We start from the raw sequence: 26,666 nt of genomic DNA, 5'->3' as shown, positions 1-26,666 counted from the left end.
TTAAATCAAGGAGATGATTCTTGCCTATGACTTACGAATGAGGTAGAATGTGTGTTGTGTGGGAAGACGCGGAGTGGCTCCCACAACCATGGTCTCAACTGAGGTACTGAGTAGTGAATGCAAACCAACTTTGTCCACCGATAGTGTTTTCATTCGTTACCGGTGTTACTGATCCTTTGTTTCCACCGTATTTTACTTCTTGTGAGAAGTTTCGCTGCAAGAGTTCTTCCTCAACAACGCGCTAAACCAACCCAATCTGACTTGTACGCCTTGGATCGACCAACAGAAAACATGGCAGAGAGACGAAAGGCGCCTAAGGTGCCTAAAGTCGCTAAAGGACAGCTACGTGTTACCGGGTTCAAGATCCCGAAAGATTTGGCACAATTGAAATCCATGTTAGCCAAAGACGGCCTCGGTTCGAAGACTATTCATGACATAGAGCCTGGGCATCTGGGCTCAGGTTCCGACATCAATCAACGTCAATATGCCATGTTTCGCGCGTTTTCCACACCCATTTTCCGTCATAGTCGATTGCTCAAAGATATGCAGGACTTCGGGCTCGACCAGACTTGGGACCGGGCGAGGAATATAGTCAACCAGTCCTCCGAGTTTCGGCGGTACCTCGCACTCTTACAGGGTGTGCAAACAGTGTCCGGTCTGAGTCCGTCTAGTGCGGCGTGGCCGGGAGCTTTTAAACCAACGCGTGACATTCAAGAGCAATTTGTGACGGTCAAGGGCGTGTCGACTCTTGAGAGAAGCCAGAAGTCAAGACCTCGTGGAACCAGAAGAGCGACTACTAGAGCTAAACAAGAAGACTTGAGCACCGGTAAAAAGACGATTGGACGAAGACTCGGGCGCAAAGTTGCCGAGGCGCTAAAACGGGGTCGCTCTTCAATCGAATCAGAGTCAGATTCGATGTCTCACTCCATTTTCGAGGATCCCGATGTTGTTTCTAGTGAAGATGACGACCCGACATATGTTGAAGATGATGACAAGTTACCCGATGCCGACGACGAAACAAGCGTCAACACGGCGCTCATTCTGCTCTTGAAAGAGATTTCGCACCTGATTCCGAACATTAAGTCGGACTGGACATTCGACCGTCTCAGTTTTTCGCCGCAATTTCGAAAAGCTTCCTACACCGCATTCACAGACGGCGGGCTACGATCAAAGACGAACCAAGCTATCCTGTACATTTTAGAAGCTAAACGAAGGGTCAGATCGCAAAGATACGAAGAAATCGTGATGCAGGAAGCCGCCGAGCTCGTTGGCTGGATTCAGCATGGAGACTCTCCTCGCCCTGAACTCAAGGGACAGTAAGTCAATGTTATCCAGATCTCAAACGGTGAAATATCGTTGTGTCTGTACTAATTCGGCCGTATGATGGTGAGTAGTCTTGCTATACTTTCTGGTGATCGACATGAAATTTTTGTGACATTTGCGTCATGCTCTCCCGACTACCAGGCATACTTGAACCCCCAGATCGGGCTCGCAACACCAGATACCCATATGAAGATGCGGACTTACGGCCCGTATAATACTCTTGTGAACCGCCACATGGAAAACTTCGCAGTGGTTGTGGTTAGCTTGATGCTTCTTGCAGAGAAAGCTCTATAAGGAGGTTGTGATACTAGGCTCGTCTAAGATCGGTAACAAGGTGTGTGATAGTAGCCGGCTTAAAATGTGAATGTTCAAGACAGGCAAAACCACAAGACAGGGGATTGGGGCTGAGATCGATGTATTTAAAGGCTATCTTTCAGTCAACAATAATCTGATATCAGGACTCGGCACGACGACTTACAAGCTTTGAAGCATACAAGTTTTATTACAGCTAAGCCTCCATAATGTGTTGATGGTGCAATACACGTGGGTCAAATTGAGTACCTCTTACACTTGGGTGAATGGGTAAGTCTCGGCTGACGCAGCAACTTGCCTACTGGACGCCAATAGTAAAATTTGAATTCGACGACTCACAATAGAATGTACTAAGAAGATCTTATGGCCTCAAAGTTCTTGGGTGCATACCAATTAAATATCCAATCGTGTGGTCCAACCAGCGGCATTGGGGTGACTTTTCCGCGCATTCCAAACCCATCGCAATTCAGGTATGCTGCGATCCGTAGGTATGTAAGTGTTTCAGCAACACAGATAAGACACCGAGCCCGAAGCCTGCTATGTATTACAGATAAGGTTGAATGCGTCGGAAGTCTACCTATGAGGAGTGAGAATTTGCTGCGATTTCCCCATCTCTGCTTCTTACCGCCCACTCATCATGCGAAGGCCGTCGCGCTTTCAACTGTGCATTTGTTTATTATTTCTCATTATATTGATACTCTTGGCGAGCCATATCTATGACCTATGCAACCAGTATCGTGCACAAGAGTACATAATCGATTGGTTCAGTCTTGAACGGACCGGCCAAGTGAGAATATCTTCTCCAGGTCAGACTGGCGACAAGGTGATCGTGGCTGCAAAGCTGCAGAATGAGGAGACAGAATGGATCGAACATGAACTACCGGAGTAGGCAGCTTAACATTCTTCAACAACTACAAACTGTTTACTAATCATATGAAGCTGGCAACGAGCTATCTACATCGTCAACCCATCACAAGAAGTTGCAGCTGACAGCCGACAACTTACAACACCCCTTAACAAGGGCCATGAATCCATGGCTTACCTAACATACCTTATAGATTACTATGAGAGGCTCCCTTCCACCATTGCATTTATCCATTCCCACCGCTCGGGCTTTCTTCGAGCCTGGCATGTCGATGCACCTTTGCATGATAATGTATGGTCCATGAGAGCCCTACAGCTGGACTTTGTCCAGCAGAATGGCTATGTCAATCTACGATGTAACTTGAACCCAGGGTGCGAGGCCATATACCATCATGTAACACGTGATATCTTCACGGAAATATTTCAAGACACCAGCACACCGCCACTAAACGGAACTGATCTTGCGGTTGGAAGTGACAAACGCGCCATTCAAATACCTAAGACGGTTGCGGCAGCGTGCTGTGCGCAGTTTGCAGTATCTCGGGAGCAGGTTCTTCAGCGACCACGCGAAGACTATATCAAGATACGGCAGTGGATTATCGACACGCCGTTGGATGATGCTCACAGCGGGAGGGTTATGGAATATCTTTGGCATATCATCTTTGGCAAAGAAGCTGTCTAGTAAGTTCGGTGTCTGCTGACAGTAGAGTAATGCTGACCCCGACTTAGTTGCCCAGATGAACAGGTCTGTTATTGCCAGGTATATGGGCTATGTTGAATGACTACGTGATAAGCATTTTGTGTAATAAGCCTGATGTGAATATATTAGATTGCCTATCCTGCTGTATCCATTCTTTTCATTAGCCCTCATTGTACCCATTCGTAACGACAGTCAATTATAACGGCTTATTTACTTGGCGCAAAGCACCAAGCAGACAATCAAAATATAACAACTAGACAGGCCCTAAACCACGGCCCCAAACACCGATGGCAATCACCCTGACACCACACGCGACCAGCATAATTGATCCTCCCTCTATCAGCCTAAAATCCTCGTATACCCTACTCTGTACATACATACCTCCCGTCAATTACCTTCCTCATCCCTCCCTGCTATCTTATCCATGCACAGCTGCCTAGCATCACCACCACCACCTGCAAGCCACACAGCCCTTTACTTCCCAAAGGATTCGGAAGTTCGGACGCCCGAACTAATCATGCGTCCAGAATTAGTACCATAGCCACCCATCTCTTTCTCCTCTCTATACACGATTTTTCCCTGGAATTTGACCGGATGAATCAGATACCTCGGGAATCCCCCATCACACCCTTCAAGAAAAGTACCCTGTATACTAGTATGGAACCTGAACTATCCCACGTGCCATGTCCAGACACTCCCATTGCACAGAAAACCCGTAGGTTGAATAGATTTTCTCTGGGTCCGGACCCACGGCCCAAATTGAGTTATCTACTCGGCAAGATCTGCGGGTGGGTCTACTAACTACGCCCGTCCCTGAGTTGAGGTGCTCTCGAGACAGATTGCCGTGTTGGTCAGCATTCGCTTGTACTTTGACTTGTTGTGAAGCATTGGCCTGATTGATATGGTGGATTTAGGCGATAGGATGTATACTCATGGTCTTCTGGTAGTGGTGGTTGACTCCAACTCTGATTCTGGCTCCGCGACATTGTCCACTGTTGTATTGACAAGGGGAATGTACATACAAAAGATAAATTTCCAGATTGAAATACATACCTAAACTAGATCAACCACTCTAGCTACTGGCTAAGCACCTCCCATAACCCCCCGCGAGGCACGCATAGCACCGAGTTCTAGATCCTGATACCCATCTCTACTACCCTCCATATTCCTACTCCCACTTCCAGTACATACTCCATCTCCAAAACCCGCCCCAAATGCCCCAACCCTCTGTCTAGGCCCCCAAGCCCATCCACCATACCCCTGTCCCGCAGGAGCATGATACCACATAAACCCCAAGATAGCAAACACAATCCCAATCAAACTCCCCCCCAAGATATCCCACCCAGCGTGCATGTAATCCATATACCGCGACGCACAGATATAGAGCGCACCACCAACAGGAACTGCAATGAGTACAAGTAGATACAACGGCGGAGCTGCCACCGCCGACGCCCTACTAAATGACGACTCCGTCTTCTTATGGCCACCTTCAGCACTAAAAGACATAGAGCGAATAGGAACAGCCACAGCGAACTTAGCGCCCAGCCACAGAGACAGATACAGCAAACCCGCCCAAGCAAAAGAAGAATGCCCGGATGGAAAAGCAGCAAACCCAGCTTTGATGACAGTCGCATCGGGGTTCTTGCAAATAGCCGATGTCACCATAACCGGTGACTCTGTACGCTGGAGACCCAGTCCACCAACAGCGTAGGTAGTGAGGTTGGCTAGATCGGGCTGGCAGCGGGCGAGAAGGTCCGGTCGTGGTTTACCCACTACGTCTTTCAGACCGGAGGTGAGGAAGAATGCACCCGCGAGACTCAGGGCTAGGCCTAGCCAGCCGGCGTGCCATTCCCAGAGACGACGGGGCCATGGGAGGGGGGTGAGGAGGCAGATTGCTGCGATGAGGACGGCGGGGACGACGCAGCAGACGATTCCGACGGTTGTGATGGAGACTGTGTCTGATTTGAGGGGGTAGGAGATGTTTGCGTCGTCGAGGGAGAAGACATGTTCGGAGCCGGTGATTTTGTAGAGGATTCCGCCTGTGATTACGAAGATACTGGTGTTGTGAGATGCTTTAGTATTGTGTTTTTGTTGATTGAGGGGATTGTGGTAGGGTTATCGAACATGATGAATGCCCAATCCAGCACGTATGAGGTTATCACACTCTTTGAAGTTCGTCTGGGTTGAGTGGATAGCATGTCGAAGTCTGCATCGGCTTGTGGTGTTGATGCCATGGTGGTGAGGATGGAAGAGTATGGGGATACGGTAGAATGTGATTCCCAGTGATTCTATTACGGCTGTGTATGCAGTGGGAACCTTCACTTATAACAGTGGGTCATGCCCGGCCGCAGATGTCAAAGAAGCCTATCCATTGTCAGTCCCTTAAATTAGCACGGGATTGTTGGACCCGTTTTTACGATCCAAAGTCTGGATGCCCTGGCGAATGCCATAAATAGCCGAGTGGTACAGCCTAGTCCCGACCATAAGAGGCATGATTGTCGTTTTAAACCGTGCAAGCATTGAGCTAAGCATTGTCAAAGTGTACATCTTAAAGCTTCTGCCTAACGTGGCTGGGGGCTATGTAACACAACATTGTAGGAGAGTTTGTAGAAATAAGCTCCGGGAGCGAATCTTAGCGGAACTTTCTGTTACACGCAGTCTATCGTTCAGAGTGATATGGATATGAGAATCTTACAGAAAAGCAGGAGTAATATATTGGAGATCCATCTTGTTGTAACCAAATGGTAGTCATTACCCATGGAAATTTGGAGATGTTTATCTCAGCCAGCTCCATAATCTCCAGCACAACCCTCGCAGCCTCCTCCGGTCTGTCTTACATGGCAGAATGCTTGCTCACAATCATACACAATCTCTAGCTTCGACTCCTGGACCCCCTCATCTGCAATTTATAACGCCCCTCGTCCCTCGGTCCAATCTCCTTACAGTGATGTCCTTCCACATCCAACCAGCATCAACGACAGCACAAAAACCCTAAAGCCACCACCATCTTCAACCTGCCGATATCATGCACGATGATAAGCACAACAGTTCCAAAAGAAATTAGTCAGAAAATCTACGCTGAGAACGAGAGCGTCGATAAATGTATCTCGAAGTCATTCGGAATACCCGTAGGGGAGAAGGTCGTAGAGGCTTGCTAGTAGTCTGCCTGCGGCTGCGAGGCGCGAGATGGGGTTGCGCTAATAACCTAAAAGGTGACCAAAAAGAGAACACAAGGTATGTATGTACGCAGTCGATTCATGTTTATTCGAACCGGACTAAACTGCTAACAAAAGAATTGGCATAACATTTAAGCCAATAATATCCACAGGTATAAACAAAACAGGCTGATATCTCACTCCCAAGAGAGGAAAAGCAACTCCCAAACACCTCTGCCAAGGCCTGGATCATAAAGGCCACCCAGAACAGAAAATCAAAAGGTATCATAGGTTAAGAATCACGAACGCGCGCTTGCCGTTTGGCCGTCCCAATATGCGTGTTATGTACCTTGGTCGCAAACTTGAGACTGGTCAATGTCTCCGCCAGATGTGCCTGCAGCGGGCTGACCATGACAAACATGAGGGTCTTGGAGTTACCTCCCAATGAAAATTGGAGGAGATACGTAAGCTGCATACAAGTCAGTTATTTCGCTACTGAGTGATTGAGTCAAATATACGAACCTTGCTGTTCCTGTAGGGAATGTGTCCGCCCTCTTTGCCCTGTCCAAGGGCAGCGATAACATCTCCCAGACAGCTCAAGCTGCGGTTAATGTTTTGCGTCTCTTTCAAGCGTTCACCAGTCGCACCACTGTGGCTCAGACGTTCACTACCGGCCAAGTCAACCAAGTTGAGTGTTCCTTCGCTGCGTTCACCAGTAATGTCATTCTCACCGATCAACTTGAGAATGAAGACCGAGTGAGACCGGGAGGATCGCTCGTTGGCCTTGGTAGCGGCAACAGAGCGGTTGGAGGCGGCCCGCTTTAGGATTGTCTCGACCATCTCAGGAGACTCCAACCGGACAGTAGTGACATCCGTGATGATCGTCTTCCCTCTCTGCATGTCGTGGCGGATATCCAGCTTCTTCTTGTCCAATTCTTCAGGATTACCAAGAAGGTCGTTCAGATTCTCGTTGTACACCTCAACGAAGTTGCCCTCCATAGTGTACCGCCAGCCCTTCTCTTCCAGGCCAGTAGCTGTCTCATAGATCTGGTGCACTGCACGAGGAATCATACCGTCGAGCGAAGACATCGTGTAAGTCTTTCCACTACCAGTCTGACCGTAACAGAAAATGCACACGTTGTATCCGTCCAGGGCGCTTTGGACAAGTTGACTGATCTCATCGAAAACCTCGGCATTCTGCGTTGACGGTCCGAAAACACGATCGAACGAAAAGTTGCTGTTCTTTCTTGTGATTGTACCGAGGCTGCTTTTCTCTTCTGGACCCAGCACGGCAATCTCTTTGCTGTCCTCTGTCTCGTCGGGATACTGAATCTGAGCCGAGCCAGTGGGAGGATCGGAAGGCAGCGATGGACGAACTCGACAAAACACGCGAATATTACCTTTGAGTTCTTGCACCTGATTGTGAAGTTTCCTTCTCAGGGTCTCTTCCTTCCGCAGCTTGTCTTTCGTAGCGTTGGTCTCGGCCAGCGCATCCATCATCTGCTGGTTCAAGCGCTCAAAGGCCTGGGATTGCTCCTCTCGTCCAGATTCGAGAAATTCAATTCTTGCCTTGAGTGCGCGGACAGACGACTCCATTGTCACGCTATTGCTACTGGCTGTGTCCAGGTTCTGGCGAAGATCCCGGTTGCTCTTGCGCTCACGTTCAAGTTCCGCCCGCAGAGCTTGCATGTCATTATGAAGCGTCGCGATTTCTCGCTCTTTCCTCTCAAGCTCCATATTTGTCTTTTGCGTGTCAATGGCTGTCTGTGAGGTCATCTGACTGATTTCCCGAAGCCGAGCAGCTCTTTCGTCTTCCATTTCATGATCGAATCGTCGCTTTAGTTCACGGATCTCCTCTTGATGTTGCGAGGCCAATGATTCCAACTCCCTTTTAGCATCGAACCGCGCGGACTCCAGTTCTCTGCGCTGACGAGAGCCAATTTCGTCGATTTCCATCTCATGCTCTCTCTGAGCATCCTTCAGGGCATCCTCCGATGCTCCTAGTCGGACCTTGAGTGATTCCATCTCAACGCGAAGGGTCAGATTCATGTCGGTGATTTCCTTTCGAGAAGCCTCCAGCTCGCTGACTGTAAAATCCTCAGCTCAATGATGTCCAGCGTGCTTGTCGACAGGTTGCTTACCTCTAGATTTATACAGCTCGAGGGCTTCCTTCATGCCGGTACTCTCCTGTCCAGCTTGGCTCATTTTGGTCACAAAAGTGTTCATGAGATCCTCCATTGTCTTTTCGCGGCTTTCTTGATCCCACTCGGCACCTGTAGAAGAGTTAAATGTCTCAATCGTTGAATCTTTGGTAAGAAATTGCGGCAAAGGGGGTGGTTTCTTCCTAGCAGAGTGCTTTTTAGGAGACAGAATCTTATTCGGCGCAGCTTTGACTGGGGTAGTCGCGGCCGTGTTCGTCGAAGATAATGATCCAGCTGGCGCACCATGTGAAGGCAAAGGGGCAAAATCCGATTTGTCAATGGGGGAGGGCTTCAGGTCCAACTCTTCCAGGGAAGTGCACAATAAAGTCTCAGGACTGGTATTGGGCCACTTCCGCAAAGCACGATTGCTTGACGTATCGCATGGGGCGCAAAAATATGCAGCAGAACGAACAAAGCACGGGGTGGGCCTACCCTTTCGTTTACCAAGTACAGTAGCGGCGGAGTCCTCCTCATCATGAGTATCCAACGACGTCGCGGGGCGAGGGATGCCGTGGCCGTTCGGTCTTCGGGAGCTGGCAACGGAGTGTGAGCGAGACATGCTGGTGTGTGGTCGAGCGGGGGGAACCCCGGAAATGGTTCCTTTCGATCGTGCGGATGTGGTAGCTGATCTGGTCAAGGTGGATGATGAGTGCGAATTAGCGCGGGTGTGGACTCTAGTGGTGCTGTTGACGCGCGACGATGCTGCTCCGGCTCCGGCTCTGCCAACCTCGGGTGCTTGCGTAGTACTTCTGGGACGAGATGGTTCTGTGACTGTCAGCTTCTGTTCGCTGCTCCGCTTCCACAGCTCCTGACACATACGCGACAGGCTCGTAGTCTTGCTGGTTACGGCGCCCGCAATGGTACCGGGTTGCAAAAGACCGGAGCGGGCATTTGTCGAGGCCGGATTCATCTCTCTTAGACCAGTGGGGATTCGTGAACGGGCGGACGATCTGGACTGTATCTGCAACTTTGTATCAGCACTCATCACCCGTCAAGTGCGATTGAAGGAATTCACCATATGGTCGTTCTCCATAGCTTCCACAGGCGGGCCAACTCGACCCCTGACAACTCGAGAATTTTTGCGTCAAGGGAAGTACAATAGCAAGAAAAGCGCGTGTTATTAGATCAAAAAAGCAAAGACAATCAGATCCAAATCAGGCTGCTACCTGTTAGGGGCAGGACTGCATCGCAGGTCGGGACGTCAGCGGGTCGTTCGGTGCAGGTCGAGGCAGCGCAGGTGAGTTAGTTTATCACGACGGTTCGATTGCCGGCCAGCTTTGGTGGGCGTTTCTGGAGTGACGGCGGGCGGTAAACAAACTTGGCTGACTCAGCCGGGCCCGGCGGGGTGCGCCATTGCCCCATCGGGCTAGAGGTAATGTCGGTCATAAATACAACAATACCGTTCTTGATTTACTTGGTTTGTGACGAACTTGCACTGATAAGTTAGGAGTAGAATATCGTTGGAGTAGACCGAGTTGATTTTTTCAATTGTGACATTGCGCTTGCAGCATCTCCATTATCACTCCTGGCACTTCTATATTTTGCCAGTGTCCCTTATCTTCCACTCCTCCTGCTGAGCCACACTTGTTCATCTCTGGCCCGCACGCGGGTGTGTCCACTTCCCACTTCCACTTCTCTCTCCCTGACTGGCTCCGTAACGGCGGCTGCTTTCAGACCGACAAGCTTTCCCCGTTCCCCCCATTCAAGGTCATTGAGACCCTTTTATCTCTCCCAATTGCCTCCATTTCTTTCATTGTTATTTGTTTTTGTGCCATTTCTTTCCCCCTGTGATCCTCTCAACTACCAGCATCATGTCTGGTCGATTCGTGCGTTCCTCGAAATACCGTGAGCTCCCTCTTCCCCTCCCCACAGGCTGCCCGCAATCTGACAGGTAGTAGGACACGTCTTCGGACGGCCGACGAGAAAGGTGCGTTACAAGCCCCTTGGACCCTTCACAGACTCGACATAATCTTACAGTCGTCGCAGGAGCAATGCTATGATAACCTTCGCGTTTCCAAGAACGCCTGGGATACCAACCTCGTCAAGGTTCGTCCGTTGTTGCCGCCGCCCCTAATCCACCACTTACCAGGTCCGTCTGACGCTACAACTAGGCCAACCCCAAATACCTCTCCGTGAACTGGGAAGCTGGTGGTGGAGGTGCATTTGCTGTCATTCCTCTGGAGGAGCGCGGGAAGCTGCCCGAGAGGATACCTCTTTTCCGGGGTCATACTGCCGTGGTCCTCGATACCGACTGGTGAGCAGTGGCTGTTGTGAACACCCTATCGTAGCACACGACCAACAGAACTAGGAACCCTTTCAACGATGATCTGATTGCATCTGGATCTGATGACGGCAAGGTAGGATCCCTCATAAAATTCCCACGCCACCGCAGCTGCTTTGTTCATTGTACTGATTGGTCGCATGATAGGTCTTCCTCTGGCGTGTGCCGGAGAACTTCACTCTGCGCCCTGATCTTGACCCCGATGAGATCCAAGATGTGGCACCTGTTGGCAAGCTTTCCGGTCACCCGAAGTGAGTGAAGTCGTCATATTACTCGAATGCTTGTGCTTTGCGAAAACAGCCTAACGCCCCCTCAGAAAGATAGGTCACGTTCTTTTCAACCCCGCCGCTGAAAACATCCTGGCAACGGCCTCCGGCGATTACACTGTCAAGATCTGGGATATCGAAGCGGGCGCCCCCAAGCTGACCCTGAACCTGGGCGACATTGTGCAATCACAGTCGTGGAGCGCCAACGGCTCCCTTCTGGTTACGACCTCGCGAGACAAGAAGCTGCGCATCTGGGATGTGCGTCAGGAACGCCCCGCGCATGAGACACAAGGACACTCTGGTGCCAAGAACAGTCGCTCAGTCTGGCTTGGTGAGCACGACAGGATCGCAACCACCGGTTTCTCGAAGATGAGTGACCGCCAATTGGCTCTGTGGGATATCCGCGCTCCCCGGGAGCCCATCAACGGATTCAAGACCCTTGACTCGATCTCCGGTGTATGCATGCCTTTCTGGGACGAGGGCACTCAGTGTCTGTACCTTGCTGGAAGAGGGTAAGTCTAGAGAGATAACCAGGTATTGGCCGTGGCTGACAATGTCTAGTGACGGTAACATCCGCTACTTCGAACTCGAGAACGACAAGTTCGAATACCTTGCCGAATACAAGTCCGCTGATCCCCAGCGTGGTATCGCTTTCATGCCCAAGCGTGGAGTCAACACTCACGACAACGAAGTCGCTCGTGCCTTCAAGACCGTTAACGATGGCTACATTGAACCTATTTCTTTCATCGTGCCCCGCCGTGCGGAGACTTTCCAGGACGATATCTACCCCCCTACAACTGGTCTGAAGCCTGCTATGGGCCCCTCTGAGTGGCTTGCGGGCAAGGAGGCCATCCCGCCCAAGATTTCTATGGCCAACCTTTACGAGGGTGAGGGTCTAAAGGAGGTCACCGGAGTGCAGGACGCCCCCACTTCCACCATGGGCGCCTCTGAGCCCGAGGCGGCACCGGCTCCCAAGGCCGCCGAGCCCAGTCCCGTGAAGAAGGCACCCGAACCCGCCCCCGAGCCGACCCCAGTAGCCAAGCCCGCCCCGTCCATGAAGGAGCAGGGTGCCTCAATGGCCGCCATGGTCTCCAAGTTTGCCGACGATGAGGAGGCCGAGACCGTGGAGGAGGATTCGAGCTTTGAGGAGGTGCAGAAGCCCGTGGAGCGCCCTGCACGCTCTCCCGAAGCCTCATCTCCTTCCATCAAGGCCAGCCCATGGCACCAGAAGGAAGAGGAGGTCAAGACCCAGGCAGCAAGCCCTGCTAAGGTACGCAATCCCTATCCCCTAGCAAAATCCTTCCCCAACTAACAACACTGCAGTCTTCCCCCGTCATCACCCCCGTTGCCGCGCCCGCCGACATCTCCACTGGCGCTGCCGTCGCAGCAGACGCCGTCCAGCGCGAGATCGGAGCGATCAAGGACCTGATCGCCGAGCAGACAAAGACGATCGCCTCCCAAGCGCAGCAGATGCAGAGCCTGACTGCAGAGATCGAGTCCCTCAAGGCTAAGCTGGGCTAAGCCTTTGATATTAGTTTCCAGAACTTTGGATCCTTTAATGTACTGTATTGAATTTCCTTAGTCGTTTGTGTTGTGCTGTCTACCATTATTATCCTTAACAACACACCCCTAACACCCTATTATCGCTCCAAAAGCCCTGTCCCTCTTTCTGCCCTTCTATGTCCATAGCCCGTCATCGTTGTGTGTTATTATATTCTTGATGACCTGCAGCATGATCGCAATGTCAATGTCAATACGAATACCAGTGTCTCTCTGTCTCTCTCTCTCTCTTTTCCATGATGATTATGTTGTTGTCGATTCAGCGGTGGCAAGATTACACGAGATTGAGGCGAAATTGGATAGAATGGAGGTTTTCTAAAGGCGGGTTGGTTAGTGTGGGTAGTTACTAGTAGTTGTAGACAAGAAATATACCACCATGGTCTGTCCGCTTCATATTGTACTACCACTACTACTAGTAGTATTACGATCTCATAGAGAAGGAACAGATCAGGTTAAAGGTTTTAAATATCTCACATTCTCCATCCAGGCCTTCATTTCAGCAACAAACTAGTAGGAGTAGTAAATAAAAATAGTATATGAATCTTGTCTACAACGCCATCCATATGAAATAGCTGCAGCCGGGGGCGCCTGCAAGCACCATCTCTCTCAAATATACTAGAAAGTAATATGAAATCAATCCACCGGCAACGACCACGAATGCACGCCATGCAATTTCTGGGACCTTTTTTCTTTCTGTTCCCTCTTGGTTGAGAATTTGTGACATGAGAATGTAAGAAGTGTTGGATGATGAGCGCTTGGATTAAAATGGAGAGTAATTTTCTTGGTGTTAGATTAGGAGGATATCCCGTAAGGATCTCTCTTTTCTATGCTCTTTGGGTGATAGAGGTAGGGAGGATATGGGTACTTGTATGGAAGTACCTTGGGAGTGAGTGAGTCAGTGGTGTTAGGGGGGGTGGGATATAGAGGTGTTGTGTTGTGCATGTGTGAGTAGTAGAAGGAAGGTGAACTGATCGGTCGTGGGAAATATGAGGAGAAGTAGGAGAGCGATTACTTCCATCGACCTGCTTCACGCTCCTTCTCGACGCGCGCAGCTCGAGCGTCATCATTTTCTTCGTCCTCGTACTTGTAACTAAAGCGACGCCCACCTGCCATGGCGCGGCTGTCTCGCTTGCGAGAAGACTTTCCAGCATCACGGTCTGCATGCATGGCCTCACGACGTTGCTGTTCCTTCAGCATGCGTTCGCGGTTCCTGGCCTCTCGTTCCAGAGTATGGGGGTCTTTCTCTGGCTCTGCTGCTGCAGCTGAAGGTTTGTCCTCATCACGGTCCCGCCTGGCGCGGCGGGACTGGCGGGAGGAGTATTCGCTGTTGACGGGGGATTCAGAACGGTCGCGGCGAGAGCGTTTACGGTCTCTGTCACGCTCTCTGTCGCGTTCTCGATGGCGGTCCCGATCACGATCACGATCGCGGTCACGCTCTCTCTCCCTATCTCTGTCGCGGTCGCGATCTCTTTCACGCTCTCGATAACGATCGCGATCGCGATCTCGATCCCGACGGCGGGAGTCTCTATCTCGGTCTCGGTCTCGATCTCTATCGCGGTCCTCGTCGCGACGGCTTGAGCGGTCCTTACCAGACCGGTAACTGCGGTCTACCGCATCACTGAGCTTGATTCTAGAATCCTTGTCTTCGATCTTGGAAGAGAGATGGTCGGGTCCAGCGGCGTCGCCGTTGCGACTCGGGCTGCCGCTCCAGCTACGGTGACGATGCGAACGATGCGACCGGCGACCGCTGCGTCTATCCCGTTCTCTGTCACGACGGTGAGTGGACCTTCTGGATTCTAGAGACGGGGAGCGGATACGAGGACCGTCTTCTGCAGTGGATGGCTCTTCGTACTTGTCCTCCCGACGAGGCCTCCTTGGCCGATCTCGTCTACGCTCGGATTCTTCAGTACCACGGTTGACACTCGGAGAACGTTCACGATACCGGCGGCGACTATCGGCACGAGATGGAGGAGATCGGGACCTGGATCTTGATGCCGATCTAGCTCTCGACTTCGATCTTGGAACGGACTGTGGGCGCTGGTCCTCTTGTCCTGGGGTTGGGGTTACACTGAGAAGGAAACATCAATATTGGTTGGGCTTGCAATGGGTTGCATGTGGAACATTATTCTTACCTTTGTGAGGCTTCGGGCCTCATGGGAGTCGCTGAGGAATGTCCATGGAAGTTCCGCTGCCGGAGAATGCTGGTGTTGGGAAGGCCTTCTCGCATGGCTCGGGGAGCTGCCGGTGCACCTTCAACACCCTGTCCACGAGGCTCGGGGTACATATTAGAGCCTATCATAAATGGGGGACCGTTAAAGCCGCCAGGACGTGCGCCTGGGAAGGGACCGCGCATATAGCCACCTCTGCCAAAGCCAGGTCCCATAGGGCCAGACATGCCCATAGGGCCACCCGACATGCCTTGTGCGGCGTGGACTTGGTCTAGACTATCAATTGTCGGTATCCCACGCAGCTGATTCTCCTCCTGGCCTGGAAGCTCTTGTGTAGAGTCTCTATTGATGTTGGGATCAGATTCCCCGTTCTCACCCATGCTTTCGGCAGCAGCGGCAGCATCTCCCGCCGAAGCATCTTGAGCAGAAGTCACATCGCCACTTAGGGCATTCTCGCCGGCACCTTCCTTATTGGCTTCAGTACTGACCTCCCCGGACATGTCCCCAGATACGCCATCCTGACCATCACTAAGGGGATTATGGTTTGGGAAGTCTGGATAGTTAGCATTAGCAGGATGATTGGGTTGCATATGCCCTCCAAAACCACCGCGACCACCGGCAAATCCTCCGCGGCCACGGCCACGGAACGCGCCTCTGCCATGACCGGCATAAGAGCCATTTGGATAATCTTGGCTAGGAAACTGCTGCGGCTGCATTTGAGCATGAACTCCGTTGGGTTGAGACATATTATAACCGCCAAATCCAGGGGGGCCCCCAAACTGCGGACCCATACCATTTGCGAAAGCATTTGGATTGAATTTATCTTGGCCTCCATTCCACATATTGTTCTGTGAGCCGTCCCATCCCCCATACATCCCCTGACCCGCGTCGAAACTCATTCCCATGTTCATGCCATTCATGTTCATCCCGTAGCCTCCAAACATACCCTGATTCGCGGCCATCGGGTCCATCGCCATGCCAGGCATTCCTAGCGCGCACGTCAGTTCATCAATCCAATGTCGCCTCGGGGCAGGAGATGACGAGCGGAAACTCACCCATAGCGTTAGGAAAGTTGAACATTCCATTGTTCATAAATTGGGCCATAGGGTTGAAACCACCGTTGTTGTTCCAAGCCATATTAGGGAACATCCCGGCACCCATGCCGAAGCCCATACCATTTGGGAGCATGCTCCCCGCCGGACCTTGGGACGCTTCGTCATCGTTGACTTGGTCGGTCTTGGCTTCATCGGCTTCGTTGCCTTCACCAGATCCGTCGTGTTCCGCATCCCCAGCGTCGTTCTGCGTGTCAGCAGGGACACTTGTAGACTGGTCATCCTGCGCGAGTGGAAGATTAGCCTAGATGTAGGCGATTGATGTTGGGTGACATACTTGGGCCTGCGCCTCTGTAGGTGCTTCGTCGCCCACACCTGGTGTGTTCTGCACATTTAGGTCTCCGGCGTCCGCGGGGTTGGCGGTTTCTACCAGCGGAGCATCGACAGATCCACTGGGTGCAGGGATTTCTTCAGAGGCTGGAACTTCGGCGGCGCTCGGCACCGCAGGTGTCTCCAGTTGAGCAGGAGTGCCGTCCGCGGTTGTTGCACCATTGGTGGTTGCGGGCGTCGCAGGGGTTGCCGACTGCCGCTCCTTCTCACGCTTCTTCTCTTCTGTACGCAGAAAGGCCTTCAATGTGGTGCGGAGCGCTTTGTTCGGCTTGCACAGATCGGGCGAGATGGGAGTATGCGCGCATACGGGGCAAGTCTCCGGGAGAGAAGCCTGGCCTGTCGGAACATTGGTTAGAATGGAATGGAAGTATAACACGGAGTCGTCAACGGATGCGTACAATGTTCGCAGATCGCTTGGTCGCAGCAGGGTAAGCGGAAGGCGTTCACGGCAAGCTTATTGCACATGGCGCATCGCAGCTTGAACGGGATCTCATCTTGGGTGAGAGAGCTGTATTGAAAGGCGAATTAGTTCTCGCGCCAAAGACATGTATGACCGAAGAGCGCAAGGCTGGAATATGACCTACCTGGCGATGTCCATCAAGCCCGAAGGCTGATCTGCGACAGCCATCGGGGATGACGAGGCTAGACCGGAGGGAAAGGTAAGTCCAGAAGGGAGGTGTCAATGTGCAGAAAAGGGAATAGTAGGCAGCCACACTGGCAAAGACAAAGAACGCGATCTAATTCGCCATCAATAGGAGGTGGCAGCCATTCCTGCTGGCGTCGCTCGGAAATGCAAAGCCCGTGAATCGACAATCGGGGTGAATGTCGCGATGGACAATCTGTGCCTGTTTGACCAAATTTGGAGGCCGGAGGCGGGCCGGAGCGGAACAACCGCCTGTCCGAGGCTTTCCGGCGCATCGCCCCGCCCTTCTGCTTCTCTTCTCCAGCGCCTGCGTTCGGTTGTTTCCTGACTGGAAGGTGACATCGATCATCTGGTTTGCTGTGTGGTTGCCCGTTCCGTGACGCTGAAGTTGTTGGTGGATACTGCTGGCGCTTAGAAGGATTGGGGGTGTGGATGAGATCCTCTTTACGGAACAACTTGCTCACCATACCAACTACAGAAGTCCAGCCTCATCATCGTCCAGAACGTGCGGTTTCAAATAAGACTTTGTCCTTTGCAGACCACTAAATAACTAAGGTTTGGGACCAGTCATAGGGATATTCAAGGCGGCACGGCACACCGCCAACTGCGGCGAACTGGACCCCTGGTTGTCATCCATCATCCATCCCTGCTGCGCGCCACGAACTCAAGGCAGACGAGTTACCTTGCGACTACATTGTAGGATAGGATTCCAGATTCCAACCTGGGTTACGGAAGGGCCAGCGCTAGACCGACTCTGGGAAAGAATGCATTCTCTAGCTCTATCTCTAAATTACCTACTAGGTAGCTGTCAGAGAGAGGCAGATCTGCTTCTCATCTCCGACAAGCAAATCAAATGGACGCAAAGTACCGCCCAAGGGAAATCAGCGACGCGCTGTCAGATTAGATCAAGTTATTTACTCCCTCACCGAAGGGGTACTGCTATCAAATAGCAATAGCACAGAGAGATCCGACGGCGGCGATACCTTTGGTGGGTCTCTGCGCGCCAAATCGTCCTTCTCCCCCGATCTCTGGAGCTCTGTTTATCATCATCACGCGTCTTGGTGGGGGATATCGACCAGAGGGATAGATAATCTGATGAAAGGGGAAAGGAACAAAGACATGGAACAGGAACACAAGATAGGTGATGACATGACTATCAGAGTCATAGTCACTAGCTCCCGCATTAGAGAGCTACTATCTACAGGGTCAGGGGGACACCAACACCCCGACCGAGCAACAAATGATGCATGGGAGAAGCCGTAGTATACGATCTGTGGCTTTGCATCATTGACGCAGACTCGACGGGTGGGATCACGCGCGGCAAAAGCCAAAAGCAGGAGGGGGCCAATCAGGGAACGAACCATTTAACCAGTGCCTCCGGGCGGGGTGGCGACGAGAGGAGTGGTTCGTTCGCAGCTGAGTTGACACCCCGAAACTTGTGCAGTTGAGACTCATCCACGGCCTCACGATGAGGCAGCAGCGCGTCACAGAGTGATGGACAAGAGAGTCGAGATGAGATGGGGGAAGATGCCATATTCTGGGATCAGTCAGTTAGAAGGGCTGGGGTTTCATGACGGATGATGCCGAATAACAAGAAACGAAGAGAAGGAAGATGGCGTAGTCATCATAATGATGGAGGATGGTTAATTAAAGAGAAGGATTTGGGGGGGATGTTGTAGAGGAAGGAAGGATGAGTGACTGGAAGGTACCACCCGTCAGGTTAGAGTCAAGCAGTTTCCGTCCGACCCAGAAAAAGTAAAAAGGGAAAAAAAAAGAAAAATCGGAGAGGGAGCCTGAGGAACAGTATTTTTAGCGCGAGCAGTGGAACAGGCAGGCCAGGGTTAAAAGGGCCGCTGCTGCTGCTCCCCCGGAAGAAAGGGCGCCGGTCCTCTTCGTCTCCTCTCTGGATGCTGGGGCCACCCACGCCACGCCTTCCGTACACGCACTTTCTGCTCTCGACCAAAAAATTTATTCAAAAATTACACCAATTCGTTCTTAAAAAAGCTCGGACCACACGCGCCGCGCGATCGGCACAAACAAGAAAAACATTCCCAAACAAATCGGTTTCACGACCACGAGTATCTTCTTCATCGCGGAAAGTGTTTGTGGGATTGAAAATCGTCTACATTTTCGATCCCGGGCAGAGATTCCTCCAGATCCTGTATTCCAGTGGTGTGTTATGCCGGCCACGGTATCAGCCTGGTAGATTTAAATTCCTCCATTCCCCAATCTGTTGTTGTCACTCCAACTTTGGCGGCCAAGGTACGAAAAAGACGTTCCCCATATTTATTCCATACTAGGCCGTTTTCCTGTTAGGCGCGCACGCGCATCGCCCATAACGCCTGGATCTCTGCTTTAAGAAAAAGAAAAAGAAAAATATTATAAATTGAAAAAAAAGAAAAAAAGAAAAAAAAAAAAAAAAACAAGAAAAAAAAAATCCCCACAGCAATGACAGACCAAGACCAATCCTATCGTCCACGATCCCCTGATTTTTCCACCTTCCAGTCAGTTCCCCTCTCACCTACCTTCAACAACCACAACCTCAACCACAACACGCACTATCAACTTCCTCACCACTCCCCCGTTTACCAATTCGGGAATCCTTTCGTCCATCGCGCTTCCTACGACGCCTCACCGTTCTTCACCCCGCAATATCAACCACCACCTCTACCACAACAACCATCGCTTCCTCATCACCCGGTCCCGCAGACCAGGGTTCCCCAGCAATCCTCCTCATACTTCCCTCCCGATCCGGACATGGCTCGTCGCTCGTCGCGTATCGCCCAAGCGGCCGAGGTCGCGCCTCACCCGCCCGTCTCCAAGTACGTCGACCCTGTCGAAGAAGAAGAGGAGTTTGTACCTTCACCTCCACCTCAACCGCAACCGGAACCACAAGAGGAGCCCGTCGCTGTAATTGAAGAGGAAGAGCCTCCGAAACCCGCTCCTGTGCCCGTCAATGTGGAGGTGAAGACCAAGTTTCCTGTCGCGCGCATAAAGCGCATTATGCAAGCCGATGAAGATGTCGGTAAAGTCGCTCAAGTCACTCCCATCGCAGTGTGTAAGTTGCCGCCCTCATCTCCGAAGCAATCATTGCCGCATGTTCGAAGAAGATCACCGCTAATCAAAATCAAAATATAGCCAAAGCACTCGAACTCTTCATGATCTCCCTCGTCACCAAAGCCGCCCGCGAAGCCAAAGACCGCAACTCGAAACGCGTCACAGCCTCGCATCTCAAACAAGCCGTTGTGAAAGACGAAGTGCTCGACTTCCTCGCTGACATCATCGCCAAGGTTCCTGATCAACCGGCCAGTCGCAAACACGACGACGATAACAGTGATCAGAATGAACAACAACCGAAACGAAAGCGCGGTGGACGTCGTCCGAAAGAAGAAAGTGATTAATTAATGCCCACTACGATTCTTGTTCTCAATTCGCGCGTCTTATTTGAAACGAACTGGCTTGAATGTCAGCTGGCATGCATTATGTGGTTTGAGGGACTTTCTATTTACTTGCGCGATGGGCAGCCATTCGATTCGATTCGATATCGATATTGATGGTTCAACTTTTTTTTTCTTTTTTATTATTATCCTTTAGACTGGGTGGATAAGAGCGGGCGCATACTCGACTTGACTTACTATCATACTCTTGCTACTACTTCTGCTACCACCGTTTCTCTCTCTATCTATATATGGCGTTTGTGGTAACGGGGGCATGATCAGGTTGGTTGGTTGGTTGGTTGGGCTTGCATCGCGTGATGTGAATACTACTATTTGCTTATTTCCTCGATTCTTTACCTTCTACCATCCCATTGGGTATCTGATTTCTCTAATTTCTTGCTTGGTTTCTTACTCGCTTGCTTGTCTTTACTACGCGAGGAGTGACAAGCAGTCTGTACTGTATGTGTGTATCGATAATGACTAAAAAGGGAGCCGGGAAGGCAAGGGGGGGAGTCAACTTACCATGCTTGTGTTGTGTTGCATGGACTTAGCTGCGCGTGTACCTATACTATCTACTTAGTATACTCCGCCGAATGTATGATCTACGCGTAACGAGACGCGTAAATACGAATGATGAAGTAAACAACATATGATCCGGCTTAGTTAAAAGTGTAGCAAGATTAACTATCTTTCCTTACGCATATTCCTATCCATATATCAAATACATGACGATTCCAGGCATAACTGAGTGAGATCTTTTCTAACTACAAGTGCCCCAATTGATGTCACATGACACTGCATGCATTGGGATTGTCCGTTTATCTCAGTCACGTGTCTACATAAACGATCAGGTTCGATCATATTTTTATAAGGAAGGACTCCCGAGTAGGAAGTGAGTGGTAGTCTGATTGTGTAGTAGTTATCGTGGTAGGCTAACCACTAGCAATTCGGTAATATCCACTGTAGCTAGTGACGTAGATAGTTGTGTTAGTTCAAATATATATATTTCGGATCCATCTCGTTACTATCATGATACTACTGATAGTAGCTAGAATTCACAACCCTAATAGTACTTACTATTAGGGGCCAAATTAGTGTTTATGTGATTATTATTATGTTATTGTATATTATTAATGTACAATGTATAGTAGCTATGATTAACCACTGATTTTATATAATTGTTCCTAACTGTCTATCACTATTCAGCAACTGTACCTCAACGGGTGTTACTATTTACTGCTCTGACAAGAGAACTCCACAGGGTGGTAAAAAGACTTTTACGGTTGACTTCTAATTGGCAAGAATGTTCATTACCTGTCATCATGAATGTCGACTAGTAGTACAGTAAGGTATTAGACTGCCTAACAGGCACTTAGGCAGCCACTAGTAGCTACTACGTACCCTGTGATAACTACACCAGTCTGTGTTAGTTTCAGACACGATATATTACCTGAAATAAAACAAGATATAATAATGTGTATATATTCCATCCATACAATCAGTCAGTCACCCATAATCGCAGGTCCCGCCCACGACTTTACTAAACATCCCTATCAATACAAACAGTAATTGACTATGCCTCAACCGTGGCAGTATCTACAGGACCATCTATTTCCGGGTATCCCGCCTCTCCAAACAATGTTCCCCGCGCCTGCACAACAGCCGACGTTTCTAACAAGAACTCATAGAGAATGACTACGTTGGTCAGGACATGCCCCAGAGTCGCAGTGCGGGGTTCTTCGTCGACGACCGCAGTGTCGCCCGCGTCGTCGTCTGCTTCGTCAGTTGCTTCCTCCGCAGTGGTATTGTTGTTGGCATCGTGAGGCGCATCATCCAATGGGAATGGCTGTTCCAGTCGCTGGCGGAGTTCTTCAGCGGCGGATCTGCGCGCCGTGGAGACATCGCGGGGCGGTCGGAAGGGGAGGTCGCGGGTGGGAGAGCCGATGGCGTCGCGACTGGGAGAGGAGGTGGCGGTGCTGGAGAACTCGAGGGGTCGACTTGACCGGCCGCGAGGGGACCCATAGTCCGAGTCGAGGTTGGATGTTGGGTGTCGGGAGGAGGAGCGGGTAGGAGGTGCGGAGTTGCGCTGAGAACGCCCGGACGCTTTGGCGGGCTCGTCGTCCTGGTGCAGGAGATCGCGACGCGCGGCGACGAGGATGTCAAAGTCCGGCATGTCCTTGCGCCATTTCTGGATCTTCTGCAAGAGCTTCTGAAGTACCGAAGTGAGGGCTGGAGTGTCGGCGTGGGACCAGGAGGGCTCTTCGTAGGCTCGCTGGATCTGTTCAATAAGGGTCGTCGAAGGGGTTTCGTCTGAAGATATGTTCGTTGATGTGCTGTAGATGTACTTGGAAGGGTCCACGAGAAGCCAGCCGTCAAGAGCAATCAGGTGCGAAGAGGCGATGCTCCCGAGGACTTCGGTCAATGCCAGGTTCACGATAACACTGTTCGTGAAAAAGTTTTCTAGGCAATTGAGCAGCTCGCGCACAATGGGGTCGTCGTGTCGTAGCTCGAGTGGCAGGCTCTCTTCCGGGTAATCCTCGGCAGGGGGAATGCACAGCCGGGCCTCTAGAATTGCCATTCCGTCCTTGAGGTAGTTATCATAAGATTCATTCAACGTAGGGTCATCAACGGTAGATGTGGCCATGTTCATAAGCTGTTCCAGCTCGACATTCAACGCCCCGACAGTCCGTTGTTTGGCATGCTGGCCAGGAACGGTGCGTATTAATGATCGTGCAAAGGTATGGTGCCGTTGCAGGACGGTGCTCATGACCCGCAATGTCGCCAGAACAGTCTGTCTATTTGTCGACTGAAGTCCAAGGAGGGCAAGATCTCTCAGGTTGAAAAGCGACGGCGAGGGCCGCGCAGCTTCTTCGGAGAAAGCGGCCAAGACATCTAGCGACTTGCGTCGGCTGGCAGACATACCTATGTTCTTTCCGACTGCCGCAGGCTCCGAGTCAGAGGGAGACGCAAGCAGGAAATGGAGAATCCGGTGGACCAAGTCCTCCTGATGTACAGACTCGAGAATGCGATACAGGTAGGTAAGCACAGCAGCCGTTGAACCCCCTTGCACATCGGAAGACTCAAGTAAAGACGGGTACCTGCATGCGTCATAGTGAGCAAGCGGCATTCCAGCAACCATACAACCGAACTTACAAGAGTTGTTCCAGGAAGAGAATTTGGAAATGATCCAACAAAGTCCCGTTGACCTCCGCCGACTTGCAATGATCAATAGTGTCCTGCCAGAACAACAGATACGACATGAACGAATCCATCGACATGCCCAGCACTGGCGGAAGAGCAGTGTCTTGCTGCGCGTGATCTGACAGTGCAATGATATGAGGGATATTCTCGTCCGTATTCTCCGGGAAGGTCAAGCTTTTGCAACAGATATCAGCCACTGGACCTCATCATCACCACGAAGAACCATAATAGAACTCACCTGCCCAATTGACTATACAGCGCACCCAATCCAGTAGCCATAAGCGTAGCAAGATCACTCTCAATCAGCCACCTCTCAAGGTTCTTCGACCTGGAAGCTGTCTCGATCAAATAAAGCAACCCCGTACGAGCAAAATCACCTGCCCTACCAGCATGATGCACATACTCTACGAGTAGGTAGAACAACGGAAAATCATCCTTCCTCATTGCACCCGCAAATTCAGTCCCGATGTTATTACCATTGCCCTGTTCGCGTTCCTGTTCATCAGACCGCGGGGCGAACCACGCAGGAAGAATATTCGGCTGTAGACGAATATTGTTAGCCACGCCGAACAGTAGCTCGACGAGTCGTCCCTCAACATCCTCCGAGTGTTTATCCGCACGTCGCACTAAATCCACCAGTGCGCGGGCAAAGAGTCGATTATCGACAATACCATCGACCTCCGAATCGATGAGGGTGTTGAAGAACACGGTCGCGGATCGGAGCATGCCATCGTCGTAGGAAGACAAGGCGAGCTTAGTGACCGTGACGAAGATCTGCGAAGAGGAGGCATATGCGAGGCATGGATGTGGAGCTGGGCCGCGGGATTCGTCGCTCAGCACGGAGATGAGGCGATCAATGCAATTACGCGCGTGAACGGTTGCGGATTGCTCGCCGGTGGAGGAGTTATTGGAGCGCCATATTTGCTAGGTTTGATGAGCAGGAAAGATCACGAGGGGATAGCTAGGAGGAGGAAGAAGGGCCGACGCACCTGAAGGGTATTGCATGTCCGCTTGAAGGACGCCAATCGCTCCGTGGGAGTGGACGCCCGGAAGCCTTTAGTAGACAGCGAGCGGGAGCCCCCGATGAGACGAGACCACTGGAGGAATTAGCTGAGGGACGGCGGTAAGGGAAAGGAACGGGGGGATTCGTACAAAGTCCATTGTTCTGTAGGAACAGCATATTACTCCGGAACTGGAGCCGACCCAAGTGGAGTAGAGAGTCCGCGGGGAGGTCGAAGCTGAAGATTAATCTCAAGGCCGGCGATGCAATTGCTCGCCCGCGCAAAAAGGGGTTAGTGCCGCCTGCCAAATCAGGCCTAGTTGTGATGCCTTATCAGTTTACCCCTTTTGGGTTAGATTCCTGGGACACTACTTACTTAGGTACCTCCATAACATTTCCTATTCTAGAAGCAACTATAACTACTACAACAATCATGAACCACTATCACAACCCATCTAATCATGAGCACCAACCACAGTTGCATCCAACATCCAACCGGTATATAAATCCTTGATACAGATGTCTTTACTCAATACCCCTCGTTAGCTAGTGGCACCCTTCCCGCCCCATTTCCCACCGCCAATCCCTCGATATACTTCGTCAAAGTATCATCCAAAACACCCCCAACGAGATACTTGGACAGAACGTGGCCGGCCATTTGACCATGTGAAATAAACCCACATCTAACCACATCTTCTAAGAGCTCGGTGGTCGTGTGTTCTTTGATGGCCCGCTTAATGCGTCCTGTTTATACACGTCACAAGGCATAGTCAGCATCTATAAACGGAGCAGATGGATATGTGCGAAATTCAAAGATCAAGGCCCACATACGTCTCAGCGCCCGATGGTAGGGCTTGTTGATTTCGATGACCCATTCCTGAATGGAGGAGACTGGATATCGGTTTTTGAGACCCACTTCGTAGCCCAAGCTGCGTACTTTGTACAATGTCGTGTTTTCAAACTCTAGACGGTCCAGACGGTTTTTATCCTCCGTGGATTGGTTTGTGGCTGAGCTCAGTTAGACCAGACTTGCTCTCGTGCGGATGTGAAGCACTCAACAGAACATGCCTTGTTTGCTCTCCAACGGAGAAGACGAGCCCGATGGCTCGGGACCGAGTTCGACCACCTCAGTCTTAATTTCTCTCACCTTGCCTTCCTGGCCTGGAAAACTTGACAAAGGAGTTTCTGGAGCAGCAGAACTATAGAGAAACTCTCTGCTAGCGTTCTCGAGATCTCCCTCGACAATCTTTTCTCCAGCTTCCGCACGTGCTTCATCCCTTTGCTGAAGGAGCTTTTCAAGGTCGTATCTTTCCTCTATGAGCATGTTAACGGCCACTAATCAGTTTGTATAGCAAGGATCACCATGTCATACTGTAGACAATGACTCCCTTCTCGAAGCGTGCGTTGGCCGAGTAGGAGAAAAGGAAGAACACATCCACAAACCCGATGAGGCGGATCTTTCCTGGCCATTGTTCACCGTTGATTTTGATCTCCCAAGGATGAATATCGCTAGTGAACTGGTTACTTGAGCTACCCTGATGTCAAGCAGAAGGGTCGACATACCAATCGCACTCCAGCGTTTTGTCCTTAACGGACTTGCCGAAGACGCCTAGAACTCGGTGATAGGAGGCCATGGTGAGCTTACAGTTGGTGATATGGGGTTAACTAGGGAGGCGCGCAGAGATCATTGTTATTTGATTTGCACTTTCCCCCTTTCCAGGAGGTTCTAACTACACAATCGATGCTTGGTCCGAAATTCGCCGTCACCCTCCAACTGGAGGGGCAACGGAATGGAGGTGGCAATCTTGCGGGTGAGGGTTGCAGGAAATAGAAGCTTTCCCGTGACATGTAGCAGCGAACTATTGGCTCTCAGACTGCCAACAACAGGCTGGATGCCGCTAGGAAGGGAATTGCGACACGAACATGCATACGATGAACGCGTAGTACCAGTCTGCATCCTCCATTGACAGACGAATCTTCGTGGGCAACATGCCCCCGGGGACCTGCCACCGGGGACATTGTAGTCCAGCTGAGGCGTTCCGCTAATGCACCCGGGTCTAGTTCGGGAGAGGTATCACCTCTTGCGGCGCTAAATGCAACACGGCGCTAGCTT

At 51.1% G+C, this 26,666-nt stretch overlaps 10 protein-coding genes across 10 annotated transcripts; 4 read left to right on the top strand and 6 right to left on the bottom strand.

Annotated features, from left to right (window-relative positions):
• Positions 1-288: 288 nt before the first annotated feature.
• On the top strand, positions 289-1,774 carry BO87DRAFT_362705 (uncharacterized protein; the record flags this gene model as incomplete). The annotated part of the gene is made up of 2 exons (XM_025621648.1): positions 289-1,316; positions 1,395-1,774. The coding sequence occupies 2 exons, from the start codon at positions 292-294 to the stop codon at positions 1,615-1,617; spliced, it is 1,248 nt and encodes a 415-aa protein (XP_025478154.1). The 3' UTR covers positions 1,618-1,774.
• A 498-nt stretch (positions 1,775-2,272) lies between these two features.
• On the top strand, positions 2,273-3,277 carry BO87DRAFT_440243 (DUF3431 domain-containing protein; the record flags this gene model as incomplete). Its single annotated transcript, XM_025627957.1, has 3 exons — positions 2,273-2,520; positions 2,575-3,180; positions 3,229-3,277. The coding sequence occupies 3 exons, from the start codon at positions 2,273-2,275 to the stop codon at positions 3,275-3,277; spliced, it is 903 nt and encodes a 300-aa protein (XP_025478153.1).
• Positions 3,278-4,282: 1,005 nt separating this feature from the next.
• On the bottom strand, positions 4,283-5,699 carry BO87DRAFT_408133 (phosphatase PAP2 family protein; the record flags this gene model as incomplete). The annotated part of the gene is made up of 2 exons (XM_025626127.1): positions 5,324-5,699; positions 4,283-5,255 (listed from the first exon to the last, which is right to left on the bottom strand). The coding sequence occupies exons 1-2, from the start codon at positions 5,431-5,433 to the stop codon at positions 4,283-4,285; spliced, it is 1,083 nt and encodes a 360-aa protein (XP_025478152.1). The 5' UTR covers positions 5,434-5,699.
• Positions 5,700-6,484: 785 nt separating this feature from the next.
• Positions 6,485-9,778, bottom strand: BO87DRAFT_338401 (putative kinesin family protein (KlpA)). Its single transcript, XM_025620589.1, has 6 exons — positions 9,571-9,778; positions 9,375-9,516; positions 8,988-9,320; positions 8,496-8,627; positions 6,877-8,441; positions 6,485-6,823 (listed from the first exon to the last, which is right to left on the bottom strand). Exons 1-6 carry the CDS (start codon positions 9,586-9,588, stop codon positions 6,647-6,649), a joined length of 2,367 nt encoding a protein of 788 aa, XP_025478151.1. The 5' UTR covers positions 9,589-9,778; the 3' UTR covers positions 6,485-6,646.
• A 226-nt stretch (positions 9,779-10,004) lies between these two features.
• BO87DRAFT_408131 (coronin) lies at positions 10,005-13,049 on the top strand. The gene is made up of 9 exons (XM_025626126.1): positions 10,005-10,400; positions 10,454-10,482; positions 10,542-10,601; positions 10,667-10,809; positions 10,864-10,912; positions 10,984-11,087; positions 11,153-11,614; positions 11,664-12,372; positions 12,426-13,049. Exons 1-9 carry the CDS (start codon positions 10,367-10,369, stop codon positions 12,621-12,623), a joined length of 1,788 nt encoding a protein of 595 aa, XP_025478150.1. The 5' UTR covers positions 10,005-10,366; the 3' UTR covers positions 12,624-13,049.
• Positions 13,050-13,670: 621 nt separating this feature from the next.
• Positions 13,671-16,900, bottom strand: BO87DRAFT_388277 (uncharacterized protein; the record flags this gene model as incomplete). Its single annotated transcript, XM_025624849.1, has 6 exons — positions 13,671-14,730; positions 14,795-15,818; positions 15,886-16,165; positions 16,220-16,608; positions 16,671-16,780; positions 16,857-16,900. 6 exons carry the CDS (start codon positions 16,898-16,900, stop codon positions 13,671-13,673), a joined length of 2,907 nt encoding a protein of 968 aa, XP_025478149.1.
• Positions 16,811-17,474, bottom strand: BO87DRAFT_105849 (uncharacterized protein). Its single transcript, XM_025617824.1, has one exon. The coding sequence runs from the start codon at positions 17,380-17,382 to the stop codon at positions 16,915-16,917; it is 468 nt and encodes a 155-aa protein (XP_025478148.1). The 5' UTR covers positions 17,383-17,474; the 3' UTR covers positions 16,811-16,914.
• Positions 17,475-18,729: 1,255 nt separating this feature from the next.
• On the top strand, positions 18,730-20,471 carry nctA (negative cofactor 2 transcription regulator complex subunit BUR6). Its single transcript, XM_025617823.1, has 3 exons — positions 18,730-19,177; positions 19,425-19,973; positions 20,054-20,471. Exons 1-3 carry the CDS (start codon positions 18,823-18,825, stop codon positions 20,314-20,316), a joined length of 1,167 nt encoding a protein of 388 aa, XP_025478147.1. The 5' UTR covers positions 18,730-18,822; the 3' UTR covers positions 20,317-20,471.
• A 1,357-nt stretch (positions 20,472-21,828) lies between these two features.
• Positions 21,829-24,771, bottom strand: BO87DRAFT_378158 (uncharacterized protein). The gene is made up of 5 exons (XM_025623740.1): positions 24,706-24,771; positions 24,543-24,650; positions 23,792-24,477; positions 23,506-23,727; positions 21,829-23,450 (listed from the first exon to the last, which is right to left on the bottom strand). Exons 1-5 carry the CDS (start codon positions 24,712-24,714, stop codon positions 21,926-21,928), a joined length of 2,550 nt encoding a protein of 849 aa, XP_025478146.1. The 5' UTR covers positions 24,715-24,771; the 3' UTR covers positions 21,829-21,925.
• A 214-nt stretch (positions 24,772-24,985) lies between these two features.
• Positions 24,986-26,320, bottom strand: BO87DRAFT_362685 (uncharacterized protein). Its single transcript, XM_025621647.1, has 5 exons — positions 26,117-26,320; positions 25,926-26,062; positions 25,622-25,867; positions 25,385-25,561; positions 24,986-25,297 (listed from the first exon to the last, which is right to left on the bottom strand). The coding sequence occupies exons 1-5, from the start codon at positions 26,185-26,187 to the stop codon at positions 25,083-25,085; spliced, it is 846 nt and encodes a 281-aa protein (XP_025478145.1). The 5' UTR covers positions 26,188-26,320; the 3' UTR covers positions 24,986-25,082.
• Between the last annotated feature and the right edge of the window lie 346 nt (positions 26,321-26,666).

The sequence above is a fragment of the Aspergillus neoniger genome (assembly GCF_003184625.1).
Source record: "Aspergillus neoniger CBS 115656 unplaced genomic scaffold BO87scaffold_23, whole genome shotgun sequence".
Classification (NCBI taxonomy): Eukaryota; Fungi; Ascomycota; class Eurotiomycetes; order Eurotiales; family Aspergillaceae; genus Aspergillus; species Aspergillus neoniger.
The sequence above is the reverse complement of the archived record's forward strand: the minus strand, read 5'-3'. Positions and strand labels throughout refer to the sequence as shown.

Bases quoted from the DNA above. Each gene is read 5' to 3' on its own strand.
- BO87DRAFT_408131 (XM_025626126.1), top strand. From the start codon at position 10,367: ATGTCTGGTCGATTCGTGCGTTCCTCGAAATACC. The intron at 10,913-10,983 runs GTAGGATCCCTC...GTCGCATGATAG, and splicing joins CTGGATCTGATGACGGCAAG to GTCTTCCTCTGGCGTGTGCC. The intron at 11,088-11,152 runs GTGAGTGAAGTC...ACGCCCCCTCAG, and splicing joins AAGCTTTCCGGTCACCCGAA to AAAGATAGGTCACGTTCTTT.
- BO87DRAFT_338401 (XM_025620589.1), bottom strand. The intron at 9,321-9,374 runs GTATGTGTCAGG...TGACAGTCACAG, and splicing joins CAAGACTACGAGCCTGTCGC to AACCATCTCGTCCCAGAAGT. The intron at 6,824-6,876 runs GTTCGTATATTT...ACTTGTATGCAG, and splicing joins TTCCCTACAGGAACAGCAAG to CTTACGTATCTCCTCCAATT.
- nctA (XM_025617823.1), top strand. From the start codon at position 18,823: ATGCTGGGGCCACCCACGCCACGCCTTCCGTACACGCACTTTCTGCTC. The intron at 19,178-19,424 runs GTACGAAAAAGA...CCTTCCAGTCAG, and splicing joins CTCCAACTTTGGCGGCCAAG to TTCCCCTCTCACCTACCTTC. The intron at 19,974-20,053 runs GTAAGTTGCCGC...ATCAAAATATAG, and splicing joins AGTCACTCCCATCGCAGTGT to CCAAAGCACTCGAACTCTTC.
- BO87DRAFT_105849 (XM_025617824.1), bottom strand. From the start codon at position 17,382: ATGGTGAGCAAGTTGTTCCGTAAAGAGGATCTCATCCACACCCCCAAT.
- BO87DRAFT_378158 (XM_025623740.1), bottom strand. The intron at 24,478-24,542 runs GTGCGTCGGCCC...CATCAAACCTAG, and splicing joins GGACATGCAATACCCTTCAG to CAAATATGGCGCTCCAATAA. The intron at 23,451-23,505 runs GTAAGTTCGGTT...TGACGCATGCAG, and splicing joins CTCTTCCTGGAACAACTCTT to GTACCCGTCTTTACTTGAGT.
- BO87DRAFT_362685 (XM_025621647.1), bottom strand. From the start codon at position 26,187: ATGGCCTCCTATCACCGAGTTCTAGGCGTCTTCGGCAAGTCCGTTAAG. The intron at 25,868-25,925 runs GTATGACATGGT...ACATGCTCATAG, and splicing joins GAAGGGAGTCATTGTCTACA to AGGAAAGATACGACCTTGAA. The intron at 25,562-25,621 runs GCATGTTCTGTT...AACTGAGCTCAG, and splicing joins TCCGTTGGAGAGCAAACAAG to CCACAAACCAATCCACGGAG.